Raw genomic sequence first — 17,816 nt, forward strand, 5'->3', positions numbered from 1 at the left:
GGATACTCTAGGAGAAAATAGGATTGCATGGTGACACGGAAGGAAACAGTTGTGAACTACACTTGGGGACACCCAGATAGCTAGGCACATTAACATACCTTAGCCTAAGGCAAAGAGCTATGCTTGCAAAGAAAGCACTGGTTGGGTGTGTAACTAATTATAATGGCAGCAGGGGGGTGAAGCAGTCTTAAACACAAGTCTTGTGAGATAACATGTAATTGCCGATCCTTACCAGTTAAATCCATGGAACTACGAGTATCAACATGGCTAATCAATGGAGCAAGAAACTCGTTCATACCAGAGCTTCATACATGTTGGATCAGAACATACCACACACACTCAGGTAGTCCAAAACACAGCTGATTGGGCTAACAAATAGAAGCATCAACTCGATGGTGCTGAAACCAGGAAAAATAAAAAAATTGTCTATGGAGGCGGTGATATTCTTTGTTCTGTAAGCCACGAAACCCAATTATTGAATCTGAGGGATAAAACGTCAATAAAATTTAGTAATAAACATTCAATTTTTCACCTGAAAAAAAACACTGGTTATATACCTGTGATAAGACATTAGCATGTGAAACCAATATACATTACCAAAACCATTACACTATTACATTACATAAATAGTGCACTTATTTAAAATACCAAAAATTGTGGATTTTTGTTTTATGGTATATCAATAATTCCCTCCAAAAAATGTATTCACCATGGTGAGAGAGAGAAAAAAATTGTGCAACTTGTAATAAACCTTTTAGGGGTACCATTTCCTCTTGCAGAACTGTCTTCTCTGGAAAACAAACACAATTTAGTAAATGCACCTTTTCAATTCATCAGTACAGATCTTGGCTCAGGTCATTTGCATGTCAATACAGTTTGCTTTACATTCTCACTGACCTGGTCAGAAAGAAGGGGGATCATTTGGGTGGGCTGTCAGCAGCTGAGAACAAACTTATCACGACATAATCTATATTACATACTCCACACCCACACTCACACAATTAACTAGGTCAAAGACGACCTCTAGACACACAAGGTTTTCTACCTTAACCAGTACTTCTTGTTAAACTCATAACATCTGTTTGGTAAGTTTGAAATTCTTTCAAAGATCCATCCCATTTCATTAGCCCCTTCTCCGCCTGTATGGGGGCAATTTAAAAAAAAAACTCTTATCTTCCTGATGTTTATTCTAGCAGAAACAACAGGGATGGAACATTGTTGGTACATACCTTAAGTGTGGAGGATGTCCCCCTGAATTCAGACATACCCAAATCCCTTGCTCTGTTATCTCCTCTATCTGACTGGGCAGCTGAAGTCCTATGGCCATGTCATCTTAGTGTGATGAGCATGGTACAGATCTTCCCGTACGTTAAGTTTCTTACAATACCTCTTTACAGTCCAATGATCCCAATCTTGCATATATAACCCATATATTTGGGCATATATAACCCAAGGCCCATATTTATATATCCTCTCTTCCTTCGGGGTCAAGTGGTAGGGTTCCTCATGGTTAGATGCCCTCTTTGAAGTGATTCGATTACCCATCCTTTATGGACGACGGACCTTGATTCCCCCAACCTTTTTACAGGTTGTCTTTACCCCAGAGGTAGCTACTCTCTGGCCAAGAATTGGGTTGACAGGCCCCGCCCCTGTCACCGTTGATGCTTTTTTTTTCACTACTTGTCAGAACAGTTTTTTTTTCTCAGGCTCTGCGTACAGAGAACCCGGCGTTTTACTTTTGGAGCGGTTATTGTTTGCGCCTTTATGACTATAACCGGCCCCGCATCTCCGATTATTGTACACGGCCTGTGCTGGCTGCTAGTGTACTACACCGAATGTTCCCTGTTCTGACTATAGTCCTTAAAAAAAATTAGCCTGGAGATTATCCAAACTATAATAGTTCAATCTCCCCTGTGGACTTTTCTGAAGTATTCTAAAAGAAATGCTTAATGAAGGGCTATTACTTCTGTTATCTCAATGATTAGCACAAACTTGGATAATCAGAACCCTGATGATGCTTGTAGTACAGGAGGCTGTCCACTGAGACGCACCTAATTTCAATATGATTTGTAGCATTTACAATGTTTACGGGTCTAATTGCAAAGCTCACCATCCACAGTTAGCAGTTTACAAAAAGACAGATTCACACTAGGGCTGAAACAACTAATCGATAACCAATCGGCCATTAAATCAATCGACTGCTACCTTCATAAATCGATCAATCGGTTGCATATTTCCATGTGCCAAAGTTTCCCGCTTACCAGAAATTTCTGCAGTTTGAAATATAAAATAATTTTTTCGGTTGTGGCCCTGCCATTCGGCTTAGCCATTCGGCTTAGCCACAGCACCACAAGTATTCTGAAAGATTCTGGCACCCCCTTTAGCTAGGTTAAGGGCTCAAGGCATAGCGGCCCTAGCCTATTAGAAGAACTACTTTTAATAGATCATTCAGTCTCGGGTCTAAAACCAGAGTCTGATCTCAGCCGTAAAGATCTGAAATCTCTAGGTTGGATTCTCAACCTAGGAAGATTCTTCTTAAAACCATCAAGGAGATTACGGTACTTGGGGGCTAGTTATAGATACCATACAGAAGAAGGTATTCTTACCCCAGACACGAATCTGTTCCATTATAGCACTAATTCAACTTATCAAAACAAAGGAAAGTTCCTTAGGCTGTGCAAGAGATTTTTAGGGGAAATGGTGACCTCCTTCAAGGCCGTCCCTTACGCTCAATTTTACTCAAAGACTGCTTCAAGACACCATCCTGTCGGTCTGGAACAAAAATTCAGGCCTTGTTTGTTTCCAGTACGCATGGCTCCCGACATAGAGCCTAAATTGGTGGTTGTTATCCAGCAAAAGGGAAAATCTTTATCCTGGAAGGTGTTAACAACAGATGCCAGCCTTCTGGGCTGGGGAGCAGCCCTGGAAGAAGATTCTGTCCAGGGTAGATGGTCCAGGTTAGAGGACCTTGCCTATCAACTTTTTTGGAAGTTTCAGGCAGTACGTCTGGCCCTAGACTATGGGACTGTCCTGACAGGATTCAGTCTGACAAGGCCACGGCGGTGGCTTACATCAAACACCAGGGGGGCACGTGAGGTCATGCAGCTCAAAAAGAGGTTAATAATGTTCTAGCTTTGGCACAACACAACATTCCTTGCCTATCGGCAATTATAATTTTTCAGGCGTATTGAGTCGCCAACAATTATTTCCAGGAGAATGATCTCTTCACCCCGACATCTTCCTTGCGATATGTCAGAAAATGGGGTATTCCGGATATGGACCTATTCACATCCAGATTCATCAACAAAGTCGACAATTTTATGTCGAGAACAAGAGGTCCACTAGCAGATGGAACAGACGCATTAGTCTTCCCATGGGATAAGTTTTCACTGATCTATGCATTTCCTCCAGTTCTGCTACTTCCGCGCCTTTTCTGCAGGTTTAAGCAGGAACGTAAGGAGGTGATTCTGGTGGCCCCAGCGGGTCCCAGAAGATTTGCTGAGATCATAAAGATGGCAGTAGGAGTCCTTCGGACTCTGCCATTATAGCCAGACCTTCTTGCACAAGGTCCGGTATTTCATCCTACCTTAAGGACGAAAAATTTAACAGGTCTGACTGTTGAATCCCACTCTATAAAAGATTGTGGGTGATTTACTTTGGTAGTGTCTACTTTGATTAATGCCAGGAATCCGGCTTCCAGAATCACTTACTATAGAGTCTGGAAGGCATATGTTTCTTGGTGTGGATCTAGGGGTTGGCACCACAGGAAGTATGTCATAGGCAGGATTCCTGATGTCCTGATCGGAAATGAAGCTGGTCTTGACTTATATCAAGAGCCAGATCACGGCCGTGTCAGAGTTTTTCCTATGGCCTCTTTCTTCCCACTCTTGGTGCGTAGCTTATTCAGGGGGCAACACGTTTATTCCCCCTATCAAGGCACCTCTAAATCCTTGGCATTTAAGGTCTTATCGGAAAAGAAAGAAAGATGATCTTTTCTGCTTACCATTTCTTCTGCTAGAAGAGTATCAGCACTAACATTCATCATGCATAAGGATGAGGTAGTTTTATGTCCTCATCCTGAATTCCTACCAAAAGTGGTAACAGGTTTTCATTTAAACCAAGATATTCCTCCTTTTTCCTCAGAGCCTTAATCTGGGAAAGAGAAGGCACTACATCCTCTTGATGTAGTAAGAGCGATCAGAGTCTATTCAAAGGTGACCGCTCAGGTTCGCAAAACACAGGTTTTGTTTGTACTGCCAGAGGGTCCAAGATGTGGACAGGCAGCGTCAAGATCAATATTTTTCTTTTACAAAGGTTTTTATTAGTATTAATGAACAAGTTTACATTCCAATACAATAGGCTGTCGTACAAATAACAGTACAGATGATTCACTGCATGGTAGTAATTAAAGCAGGCTGTTGCCCGAATGATTCCAACGTGTCCTGCGTCCGGGAGAACCCGGGTTTTCACATGACTGCAACAGAAGCATGTCATACAGTGCATTAACAGCCCATAGTAATCATCTACTGGTAATTGGTGAGACAAGAGAGAGAAGGGGAGAAGAAGATGTAGAGTGAGTCAAGGGAAGATGAAAAGAGGTTGTTGAATGAGAAGCAGGGGAGGAGTAGGGAGGATCAAAAGAGAGAAGAAGGGGGGGGGTCGAGGAAGAGAGAGGGGAGGGAGGGAAGAGAAGAGAATGGGTTCACAGGGTGCGCACCACCGGTCCCTACATTGATAATAAAGCAACATCAAATCTAGGAGAATAATTATATGCTATCCAGGGCTGCCAGACACGCAGGAACTTGGCGTGAGTGTCTGAAAGAACAGAAGACAATTTCTCATTGACCATAACATCATTCAGGCGGTTCTTGACTGCCTCGAAACTCAGAGCCGGGGTTCTCCATGCTTTGGCTATTGTCAACTTAGTTGCAGTAAAGAGATGTTGCGCCAATTGGCGCTCTGGGCGCAACAGCTCAGTGATTGGTTTGCCAAGGAGTGCCTCAAATGGATCCCTTTTAAGATTTACTCGAAGAAGGCTACGGAGCAATGCGTACACCCTGACCCATAGTCTGCACACCCGCGGGCAGGTCCACCAAATATGGGCCATAGTGCCCTCTTGGGCACATTCTCTAAAACAAAGTGGGGAACAGGTTGGAACAAAGCGAGCCAGACGTGTCGGGGTATAATACCACCGGTATAACACCTTATATGCATTTTCCAGAATTACCACATTGCGCGAGCAGTTGGATATGGCTAGGGTCATTGCCTGCCATTCCTCCGGGTCCAGCTTCTTCCCCAACTCTCTCTCCCATTGCAAATGGTAAGACCGCACAGGAGGTCTCCGCCTAGAAACCAAAGCTGAGTATATCATAGATATCAGACCAGGAGAGTGGGGCCTGGATCTGCAGATGCTCTCAAACGGTGTCAACCTGTATGGGGCGTCCTGAGATTTAATGAGACTCTGGAGGAAATGACGGATCTGGAGATACCTGAAATATTCCCGTAGAGGTATATCGTGTGATGAACGTAAAACATCATATGGTAAAATTTTTGTGGGAGTAAGCAAGGAGTGTACATCGCCGAAGCCATTCATGGTCCACCACTTGAATTGCACGGAGTCATGAAGGCCTGGAGGGAAAAGTGGGCAACGTAGAAGTCGCAGCAGCGGGAGATGGGGAGAAGCCAGCCCCGCCGAGTACTTCACAGAGTCCCAAACTCGTAGCGTATGAATCATACAAGGCCCTGTAATCTTAGGGCGATGTGCAGGTGGGAGCCATGGTAATGAAGAGATTGGGACAGGGTCCGTCTCAAGCAAATCAATAGTCGCCCAGAGCGGTAGTTGATACGTCTCATGAAGGTGAGAGAGCGGAGCAATGGTAGCAGCCACGTAGTAGTCTCTTATATTCGGGACCGAGAGACCCCCATTACTTTTGTTGGCGAACAGGATTTGTTTATTAATACGGGGGCGAGACGATCCCCAGATAAATTGCAGGATCCTACGCTGATGGATATTGAGGACATGGGAGGGAATTGGGATGGGGAGAACCCTAAAATAATAGAGTAATTTTGGGAGATATGCCATCCTAATGGCCGTTATTCTCCCAAACCATGAAAGAGGTAAGGAGGACCACGCCGACAACATATCCGTTAATTTTTTGAATAATGGTGGATAATTCGCCTGATATAAAGCCTGGTATGTTGATGTGAGACGGATTCCTAAATAAGGCAAAGAGGAAACCCATTGGTAAGGAAAGGCCGACTGCAAGTCCCCCAGTAACTCCACAGAGAGATTAGTCGACAATGCCTTCGATTTAGATGAGTTAATTTGGAGTCCTGAGAGAGATGCAAAGGATTGCAACAGTGTGTGTAAGTTTGGCAGGGAAGTTCTAGGAGAGGTGACAGAAAGGAGAATGTCATCAGCGAATAAGGAAATCTTATGGGGGCAACCTGCTATTTCTATGCCCCGGATATCTGGGTGAGCTCTTATTGCCTCCGCCAGAGGTTCCAGTGCCAACACAAAAAGAAGGGGTGACAGCGGACAACCCTGGCGGGTTCCCCTGTGGATAGTAAAAATGGGGTATTCAAATCCGTAATATTTAATTTTTGCTCGGGGGGAATCATATAGGGCCGACATCCAAGTCATAAATGAAGTCCCAAATCCATAGTGCCGTAGGACAGATATGAGATAGGGCCAAGATAAGGAGTCAAAGGCCTTATTCATATCGAGGGAGAGAAGCATGGATTCCTGGGAGCGAGCCTGGGCTATATGCTGGAGTTGAACTATACGTCGAATTGCATCTCCCGCCTGTCTCTGTGGTACGAAGCCAACCTGGTCCTTTTTTATTAAACGGGGGAGGAAAGAGTTTAGTCGAGTCGCCAAGATTTTTGTCAAGAGTTTCATATCAACATTGATGAGTGAGATCGGCCTGAAATTGGCCCAAGATGAGTGGTCACGGTCCGGTTTAGGAATCATCACCACATTTGCGGTCAGAAGATCTGGGGAGAGAGGGCTGCCGTTTTTGACCGAATTGTACATTGCCACCAGATGAGGGGCTACTACCGATGCCAGCTTCCTATAGTAAAGCGCGGTGTACCCATCAGGCCCAGGACGTTTTCCCACCTTAAGTTCCTTTATGGCTTGTAGAACTTCGGTGATCTGAATATCCCTATCCATGAGGGCAATGTGAGCCCCCGTTAAGGATGGGAGCGAAAGGCTTTCCAGGAAGTCTGCCGTGCTCTGAGCCGCATTACCCTCTGGTGCCGCATATAGCTTCGCAAGGCGAAACCCAAATTCCTCCAGAACATGCTTCGGGTTCCCTGATAGGACATTGTTTCGATCACGTAGGGTAATCGGGTTCAATTTAGGGGCAAAGGTTCGGAGTCTGTTAGCTAACATACGGTTTGGCTTATTTGCTCTCACATACCACCGCTGGCGGGACCAGCGCAGTATACGCTCAGCACCCTCAGTAAGGCATAGGTCAAGCTCCGATCTGGCCATGTCCAACAGCTTACGGTTGTTCGGGGTGGGAAACTGTTTAAACTTCTCGGATAGTGACTCCAATCGGGACTCAACCTTTTTTTGTTTTATCTCTCTTGCCCTCTTACGGGCCGAAGCCAGACTAATTATCCGACCCCGTAACACCGCTTTATAAGCCTCCCAAAGGACCACTGGTGACTGCACCGAGCCCAAATTTTCACGAAAGTAGTCCTCCGAAGCCTTAACAATATCCGCTGTCACACCTGCATGCGAAAGAAGGGAATCATTCATCACCCAGGGAGAAAATCTAGGTCTATCCAGAATAGAGTGACAGACAACTAGCACCGGGTCGTGATCTGACCAAGGAACAGCCAAGATTGAGGCCGATACCACTAACGGAAGGTGACGTCTGAGCATAAACATATGGTCAATCCTTGAGTGGACCTGATGGGGGTGAGAGTAATGGGTGTAGTCCTTGCCCTGAGGATGACATTCCCTCCACAGGTCAACCAAGTCAAGTGTTTGCAAGGAGGACATAAATTTTTTAGCCCCTGCCGACTGCCCATTTCTCTCGGGCGGCTGCTTATCTAGTTTGGGATTTAGTAGAAGGTTAGAGTCACCCGCAAGAAGGAGGGTGCCCTTGCCGTGGGACATAAGTAGGGTGCAGACATGGGTCAAGAAGGGCCCCGGATTTACATTTGGGGCATAGTACGTTAGTACGGTAACCTCCATGCCATGAATAGTGCCTTGGAGCAATAGGTACCGCCCATCAGGGTCTGCGATCTGTTTAGTGCAACTAAATGGAACAGATTTGCGAAAAGCTACGAGGACCCCCCTTTGTTTAGTTGAAGCATTTGCAAAAAATACCTGAGGGAACTGAGCTTCGAAGTACCTAGGATGGGAGGTCTCAGAAAAATGTGTCTCCTGTAAACAAGCAATGTCAACTTGTCGTTTGCGCAGATATTTAAAAACCTTCACCCTCTTATGGGGAGAGTTCATGCCCTGAACATTCAGGGACAACCAGTTAATTGTCATTGGGACAGCTTTAGGCGGCCATCAACCTTGAACCAGCGTACACACCCTGCGAACCCAGAGGGGGAAAAAAGGGATAGAAGCAGTGAAGAGGGAGAAGGAAGAGAGAAATATTGTATCACATCGGAAAAGGTAGTAGAAACATGCAATGCTGCGAACATATAACTCTGTAACAGTAAGATTGCTATGAGTCGTGGGTTAAACATCCCACTACCTGGTCGGGTGTTGACTCGAACGTTAGTTCGGATCAAGTACCACAGGATGAGGGTGCAGTGGTCCGTCGGAGACCACTCGGCTTAACAGTAACAATAACCATAAATATAAAAGAACATGTCAACAATGGCATATCGAAATAAACCCCAAGAACAAATGAAAGACTGTAGAAGGAAAAAAAAAAAAAAATGTCACCATCCCCATCCCCTACCCCCCAAAGAAAAAAAAAAAAAAACACAGGGCAGTGCATGGGGTGACCCCCCGCCCATGAAAAAACAGCATGAACCCAGCAACATCTAAAAGGAACCCAAAGCAAAAAAAAACAAAAACAAAACAGGTGTGCCTATTAACGCAAGGCCTCCCCCCATTCGGCCAATAGTAGGCAGGGGTCCAGTCCACTGTGCATACACCCCCTCTTAACTCACACAGTGGGAGGGGAAAAAAATTGAAAAGGGTAAAAAAGGAGGTGGGGAATCGAAATAGCTTATGCAATTGGTGGGGGGGGGGGGGGGGATACGGCAGTCATTACCTGAGTGCACTAATTGTACAAAAAAAAAAAAAAAAAAGAAGGGTCAAAACAATTCCCCCGCCATTCATCTGCAACCAGTAAGGTGGGCCGCCACAGTCCAGGGTTAAAGACCAGCACAGTCTGCCTGTAAGCAAATAATGACTAGCTTACCAATCCTCAGAGTTGCAGTTCAGAGGTGTCCCGTTCTAGTCTCCTAGTGGCAGTAGTTGCTGCTTGTTCAAGAGCCTGAGTCGAACCTGCTGTGCGAAGGCAGGGGAAAAGAAGAAAAAAACAAAGCACAATCAAATTTAGCAAAGGGCAGAAGCAGCACTTTTCTAAAGATGCCCGGCTGTAGAAACTTCTTGAAACCTCTGAGCCTTGAGAGAGCGGAGGGCTTGGGATCCGTGTTGTGAGGATTGAGAGGATCTCGGTGGGGCCCGGGAGGGACCCGGGCGGGCCAAAGCTGTTTCAGGTTGAGAAGGAGGGAGGTCAAGCTGCAGCTCCTGGAATTGTCGCCTCAGATCCGGCAAAGATGAGGCATGAAACTGACGTCCCAGATGATAAAAAGAGAGTTTAAAGGGGAACCCCCACCGATAGCGGATGTTTCTGGCTTGTAGGATTTGCAGATAGGGCTTCATATTCCGCCTTTTAGCGATAGTGACCGGGGAAAGATCTGCAAACAATTGGAGGGAGTTTCCCTGGAATGTAATGTCCGGCAACTCTCTGGCCGCTTGGAGAAGCCGTTCCTTGGTTCTATAGAAGTGAAATTTTATGATCACATCTCTAGGGGGGCCCTCAGTTGGCTTGGGAGCGAGGGACCTATGGATACGGTTGAACTCCAGGCGTTCCGTAGGAATATCGGGTGCAAGCTCCTGGAAGAACGCTGTGGCTGTACCCTGTAGGTCTGTGATGGTTTCCGGGAGGCCGCGTATATGCAAATTACCTCTGCGAGCTCTATTTTCTGAGTCCTCAAGTTTGTCCTGGAGCGTCACAAGTTCTGCATTCAGTTTCTCCACCTCTTCCTCATGACCCTCAAGTACCGTGGTTGTTAAGTCCATCCGTTCCTCCAACTGATTAGTGCGGTGGCCTAGTTTTTTAAGACCCTTCACCAGTTCAGCAGACAGCTTGCGAGAGGCCGCGGTGATCTCGTCCCTTACTATGGTGCGGAATTTTTGTAGCAAAGCTTCAGAGTTAGCGTCCGCTGGGCTTGCTAGGTTAGAGGGGAACTGTGACAGGCTATCATCCGAATGCTGTGTGGTGTCATCAGGTTCAGGCGCCATCCTGCCCTTCCCCCTTCGCCTTCCCCAGGACCGGAGTGGATTTCTGTTGTGATCTGTTGCGGGGACGGTTCCGGGGCGTATTATACATACCCGCCGGTTGCCAAATAGCGCATGCAGTGGTTGGGGTAGATGTGACGAGAGTCGTTAGCTGAATATGCCTTATCCGCCAAGTGGAATGGTCCGACGGCGCAGTGCTAGGGAATTACGCTGTCATTTTCCCCTGCGACCGCGTATGCACCCCCAGGCAGGATATATATGATCACACTTCCATCTGTAGGCCCTCCAGGGCCACTATAGTCTATCTAGATGGCGTGTAGTGCAGGGGGGGAGCAGAATCCGTCCTTGGGAGTGTGTGAGGGGCCTGTAATGGAGGACTAGGTGTACCAAGATGGCCGCCTACCTCAGTCTTCCATATGTCCTCCACTGTGACGAGCTGCCTGTTAGTTCCAGTGCTCTCTGCCAAAGTTTTGTCCCAGGCCTTAGGGAGGCTCCTCCGGCCCACTGGTGATGCGTGTGCAGCGCCGATATCCGCGCGGCCCGCGGTACACGAGCGCGGAGGCTCCGGAGGCCTTGTAGGCCGCAAAATGGCGGCCGGCGCTCGCCAGGTGTAGTAGGCCTCGGGCCCGATCTGGCTTCCTTTCTTTTTGTTGTGTCTCCCCCCACTTCAGTTGCCATTGCTATGGGACATCCCACATAGTAATTACTATGGCACTGTGTCCCCTGATGTAAGAAAAGAAAATAGGATTTTTAAAACGGCTGACCTGTAATATCCTTTTCTTTGCTGTACATCAGGGGACACAGAGGTCTCTCCCTTATTATACATTTGTATTGCTTGGCTACACAACTGAGTACTCCCAGTAATGGGAAGGGTTATATGGGGGAAGTGCATGTGCCAGTGTCCAGCACCCGTCGGACCGATATATAACCCACATTACTATGGCTTTTTGTCCCCTGATGTACATCAAAGAAAAGGATTTTACAGATAAGCGGTTTTAAAAATCCTATTTTTTTGTATTTGCCATAAAACTTTTTTACTTAAAGTACATGAAGGGACACTGGTCCCACTCCCTGTTTCTGGTCTTTTTCTGGTAACACTTTTGCCAGTGTCCACATCTTTCTGTAGGCAGCTGTATAACCCAGTTCTCTCTAAATCCTGTATACTCCAAACTCCTTATTTTACAAAGGGTAAAAAAAAAAAAATATATATATATATATATATATATATATATATATATATATATTTTTTTTTTTTTTTTTTCTTACCTGCATGCATGGTGAGCTGACTTACACTAGTTCCCCAGGGATGGGTAACCACCTACTTATCAACCCAGCATGCCATCGTTCATTCTGGGAGGGGTGGAACTTGAATAAATTATATATTTAAAAAAATAATAAAAATAGAATATAATACAATAAACTTGTGTTAAAAAAAGATTTGGAACCTTTTCGAAGACCATCAACAGCTCAGCCACGTACATTTTTGGAAAAATAAGGGTGAGGGAATGTCAGGTGATTGTATAAGGAAGGTGACTTTAACCTTTTTCATACATAGGGTAAATGTTACAGTAAATGTGTAATGTGTAAACACCTTTTTCTGCAAAAGATCATATATTGCCGAATGTCAGGAAATGGAATTTACAATGGTTAAATCGTGCGAGAGCCTTGGACACTAAAACGAACTTGGCTTGAAATATAGGGTGAAAGTTCAGTCGTTATAGGCAAATATCGGGCTAAATGACTATTGAATCATTGATAAATATAGCCCTAAAATTTATCTTTTACATGACCAGGAACATAGAGTGATAAAAATAAACATGATTGTATCACAAAAAGACACATATTAGGAAGGATGGTTGGTGTTTCTAGACTAGAAAGGTTTGCAAGGTGAATATAAAGGGTGTAAATGTCTGAATAAGGCAGTTGGTAGGGAACAATAAAAATAAACACAAATGTATCACTAAAAGACACATATTCAAGAAATAGGCAGTAGGTAGGGAAGATTAAAAATTAACATGAATTTATCACAAATAGATACATATTAGGAAAGATGGTCAGTATTTCACTAGAACGGTTTGCAAGGTGAATATAAAGGGCGTAGATGTGAGAAGAAAAATGCATATTAGGGAAGAATAAAAGAGATCCAGCCAGGTATAGAGCATGTAGAGTTCATGGAGTAGGGGAGAAATTAATGGGGAACAGGTGACAGTGATCTATCGGGCATCACAAGTGGTAGACCATGGTCCATATGCAGACCGTGTCACTGTCCCATCTGGACTACTGCATTTGTGCCACTTAGGTGCCAGTACTTTGCCCCAGCCTCTGCCACTGTCATTCTTTCAGCAGAGTGAAGAGCAGGAGGCAGAATAGTTCTGGACTGTGGACGGGAGATGCGGAGTTAACTTTTTAAGTTAAACAGCAGATGATTGCTGGGATACTGAGCTGTGCTAACAACCAGTCACCAGCTTGGCAATATGAAAAATTAACTCCAGCAGCTCCTGCTCCCACCTATCGTTATGTGTATTCATATAAGGTAAGAGAGTTAAGGGGCAAGGACCTGGCTATGGGGGGGTGATGTGAAGGGGAGCCAAAGATGCTACTGTGAGGGGTTGATGTAAAGGGGCAGAGGACACTACTGCTGGGGGTGGGTTGTGATGTGAAGGGGGCCAGATGACACCACTGCAGCGAGGGGGGGTGATGTAAAGGGGGCAGGGGGCACTGCTGTCCTGGGTTGATGTGAAGAGCGGCTGAGGACACCACATGTAAAGTGGGGGACTGTGATGTAAAGGGTGGGCTGTAATAGTGAAATGCAGGGGGACTGAGGACACTGATTTAAGTACAGGATTGTAATATAAGAAGAGGGGACTGTGATGTGGAGGATCTGAGTCATCGTACCAATATGCGATTCAGAATGTTTTACTGATCAGACCTCTGTGAATTTCAATTCAATACTCCTGGTCTATATATGGTATGAGCTTTTGGGATGTCCAGGAAAGAATATACTTTATCATATGTCAAAAATAATGTACGAATATCTGTAGAATGCTAGCAAGAGATTTTTATTCAACATGAAACCACACATTCTTTATTTCTAAAGATTTTTTGTTTTTCATATTTGGTTATTTTGATATTTTTTTTAGATCTGATAATTTGTTGCACTTTATGAATAACACCTCTTTTTTTTCTAATAAAGGTTCACAAAACAGAAGACTGCAAGCAATTGAAGACCCTGATGATGCTTTTAGGTCCATTGCTAACCTGCGCGATCAACATCCCCAACCAGTAGAGGGGTTTGCTTCACAATCCTTTTCTACAACAAGTCCTTTTTACAGTAGTGTAACTGAATCTAATTTTTTTGTTACACGTGCTCATGTCTATGAACCTTTTCAGGTGGAACAGAATTCAGGGCACAGTTCATATGCATCTCAGATTACCACTAATAATGGCAAAGATGTCACGGCTAACACTGAATCCAAACCACCTGTAATATCCAGTGACTTTGAAATAAAGACACAATATGATTTAGATATGGAAAACAATGAATCCGATTTTGATGCCTCATCTTTGCACAGCAGCAGCTTACAGGAAACACCATCTTCCAGTCAAGGGCAAAGAAAAACATCCAAAACCCTGAGCCCAGATATTCTTCAGCTTCTTAAAGGAAAGGATGCAAACACTGTCACTAATATTCTGAAAACTCTATCTCCATTTTATCCTGCTCTTCAAGGTAAGTAGTTACATGTTATGCATAATTGCATTAGTCTTATCCCAACTTAGAGTGTCTAAAGTTTTGAATGATAAAATGCGTGCCCTGTAATTTCATGGCAATGCATTTTAAAAATGGACACATGTTCATTGCCCAAAAAAATTAAATAAAGGGAAAGCGCTAAACCCATACACAATCTCACAGATAATTCTGGAGGCAACTGAAACCCCTGTAAAGCCTAGTCCAATTTACCTATATAGGGGAACAAAATGCCTAGCTGATCTGACCCCGAATCAACATGCTATGTTGTGTTACACAATTTAGGGGAATTAAACTTTATTTCCTCTAGTTTCAAACAGTGCCCTCTTCTGCAATGACTGCAAAGTTAAGAGTTCCTCTGAATTTAATATATAGGCTATTTTAATGCACAGAGATCAAAATCACCTTATTTCACTCTTTCCTGACAACTGGGAAGATCTGTGTCCCTTACTAGTTGCTCCTCTCCACATTCTTTTTTTTTTATCAGATTGTATTAGAAACATATTTTTTCTGTACCAATTTTTTTTCCATTAAACAGGTAATGTTTATTGAACATTATTGCAGAGATTACAATCACAGTGGCATACACCGAACATTCAAAAGGTGTTGCGTCATAACCATAACAGTAGATAAAAGACATTTTTCCATTACAGTAGCGATTATGTATCACAGCCAAGGAAAGTCCTAACATTGACATGTTATTTACTGTAACATTACATCAAATTCCCTCATCACACGTGGCAGCCTCCTGCAGCCATTTATCCCATATTCTATGATATTTAGCTGGGCAACCCCTATTTTTATATAAGAATTTTTTGTATGGGAGCGTAAGATTAACTTCCCGTTTCCAGTCCTCAACCCGGGGTGGAAGGGGCCTCATCCACTGTCTAGCTATCACTTTTCGAACAGAAAACAAGGTTTCCTGCAGGAAAGTGCCAGTAATTTTATCTAATACGTCAGGAAATATCCCTAGTAGACAAGGTTTGGGGTCTAGAGCCAAGGGCGAGCCCATAACATCATGTAGAAATGATACTACTTGTTTGCAAAGTTCCTGCAGTTTGGGGCAAGACCAGATAAGATGAAAGAACGTCCCAGTCTCAAGAGTACACATCGGGCAGAGCACAGATTGATTCGTATTATATTTGGCGGTCCTGAGGGGGGTGAGGTATGCTTTATGCACTATGTAAATCTGAGAAAGCCTGTCCTGGAGCCTAGGGGACACCAACTTGCACGTCTCCAGAGCCTCCTCCCATTCCTCGTCTGTCAGTTCACCCACATCACCCTCCCAGCGGGACTTCAGAGCATACGCTAGTCTCGCCGAGACGGGGGCCGTAAGCATACCATAAAAGCATGAGGTAAGCTTTTTGGGATCAGTGTCCTTCACTATGGCGACAATAGGATTGGGAGCAGGCCGAGGCAATGACTGCGGGAATTGTGCTCTAAGTGCATGTTGAACCTGTAGGTACTGAAATAGCATAGTGTTTGGAATACCATATTCCTCCTGCAGCGCCTGAAACGTTTTAATAGTACCATGGTGAATCAGGTGATGCAAGTAGTATATTCCCCTCGATACCCATAACTGAACACTGGATCTTTTGAAGTTCCGGCAATTGTTTGTTATGCCAAAGTGGGGTATAGTCATTTGGTGATGCAACATTCAGTTTAGTGGATGCCAGATCCCAAATCCTTCTGTAATGAAAAAGCATGGAGTGTTTACCTGGCTCCACGACTGAGCTCCCCGCCCCCGTCGAGATAGCAGCTATTGGATCATCTGCAATTTGTGCCCAAGTAGGGGAGAGAAGGGTAAGAAAACGTTGTTTATCAGTCTTGTCTACATGAAAAAGCTGAGACAGTTGTGAGGCAACATAGTAGTGATTTAGATCTGGAAGAGCCATGCCCCCCATATCAGTCTGGCTTTTCAAAGCCTGCCAAGCAAGCTTGTGTCTATTATTCCCCCATACAAAGGGCCTAAGGAGACTTTCAAGGGATTTAAAGTATTTCAGCGGCAAATATACCGGGGCATGCCACAACACATACAGTATTTTAGGTAATAGGACCATTTTAATCAGATTAACGCGCCCCCAAACCCCAAGGGGGAGACGAGACCAGGCCTGAATCTTAGTACGCACCAGGGAGAATAATGGTTCTACATTCAGCGCAATGTAATCTGCTGGATTCCTAGAGACATATACCCCCAGATACTTAATAGTGCCAACTCGCTGGAGAGGCAGACTGGCCTGAGATTCTGACTGTGGAAAACTGTCAATAGGCAAAATTTGGGATTTTTCCCAGTTTATACGAAGACCGGAAAAGCTACCGAACCACTCTATCTTTTGTAGGGCCTTTGCGAGGGAAGGGCCAGAGTCCGCCAGGTATAACAGCGTGTCGTCAGCGTATTGACTGATTTTTTCGGTTAGTCGACCCATCGTCAGTCCCCTGATCGCAGGGTCCTCACGAATCGACACCGCTAAAGGTTCAGCAGCCAAGGCATATAGTAGCGGGGACAGTGGGCACCCCTGTCTGGTACCTCTACTAAGGCCAAACTCCCGGGAGGACCACCCATTCGCCACCACCTTAGCCGTTGGGTGACGATACAGCAGCCTCACCCACCGGATAAAGTTCGGGCCAAAGCCGTATCCCGCTAGACACTTCCACAAATACTCCCATTCCACTGAGTCAAATGCCTTAGCCGTGTCAAGTGTCACCACCACACGCTCACCCACTGCCTCATGCGTTGCCTGTAGATTTATATAAAGCCTGCGTAGATTGAACGACGTATTCCGCCCCGGCATAAAGCCCGCCTGGTCAGCCTGAATCAGGCTAAGGATCACTCCGTTCAATCTAGTAGCGAGTATTTTAGCTAAAATCTTAATATCTACCTGCAATAGGGAGATTGGGCGGTATGATTCCGGGAAACCCGGATCTTTTCCAGGTTTGGGAATCAAAACTATCGTTGCCTCCCTCATGGACGGAGGCAGTGTCAGTGTATCAAAAAGACTCCCGTAGAGGGCGAGAAGCTTAGGCGCCAGCACGTCTTGGTAACGGGAATAAAATTCAATGGGAAGACCATCTGACCCCGGCGACTTGGATTTTGCAAATTCCGCAATAGCACCCACTATTTCATCGGTGGTCAGGGGAGCCTCCAGAGCCTGCACCTGTTCCTCCGTAACTTGGGGGAGGGAAACCTGAGCCAAAAAGCCGTCCATCGGAGTGGTGTCGTCTGAGACTGTAGTGGTGTATAAGTCCGCGAAAAAGTCCCGAAATCTAGCTGTCACCTCAGAAGGGTCCGTGATCATTGTATCACCCTGACCCCGCAAAGAAATAACAACCGGGGGCCTGTCTTCCCTGTGCACCAAATATGCTAGCAACTTACCAGCTCTTTCCCCGGATTCAAAATATTTTTGTTTGGTAAAAAAAAGTTTCTGTCGGGCCTTGTCTTGGTGTAGCTGAGAAACCACCCTCGACTGTAGTCTAAGTGCATCAGCGTTTGCCGTAGACGGGTCATCTATGTAGGTGCGTTCCCTGGAGCTCAAATCTGCCTCAGCTTCAATAATGACAGTGGCC

General features: G+C 45.1%; 1 protein-coding gene across 7 annotated transcripts in view; it reads left to right on the plus strand.

Moving 5' to 3' along the window:
* The window catches only part of LOC143996726 (uncharacterized), a 492,973-nt gene that overhangs the window by 455,724 nt on the left and 19,433 nt on the right, over positions 1 to 17,816 (plus strand). For all 7 annotated transcript variants that reach the window (XM_077491975.1, XM_077491976.1, XM_077491970.1 and 4 more), the window contains one exon: positions 13,701 to 14,234. In XM_077491975.1, coding sequence (XP_077348101.1) covers positions 13,701 to 14,234 — 534 coding nt within the window. The remainder of the gene's footprint in view (positions 1 to 13,700; positions 14,235 to 17,816) is intronic.

This window comes from Lithobates pipiens, unplaced genomic scaffold (genome assembly GCF_037356315.1).
Source record: "Lithobates pipiens isolate NorthernLeopardFrog02 unplaced genomic scaffold, aLitPip1_a1.2 Scaffold_19, whole genome shotgun sequence".
Taxonomy (NCBI): domain Eukaryota; kingdom Metazoa; phylum Chordata; class Amphibia; order Anura; family Ranidae; genus Lithobates; species Lithobates pipiens.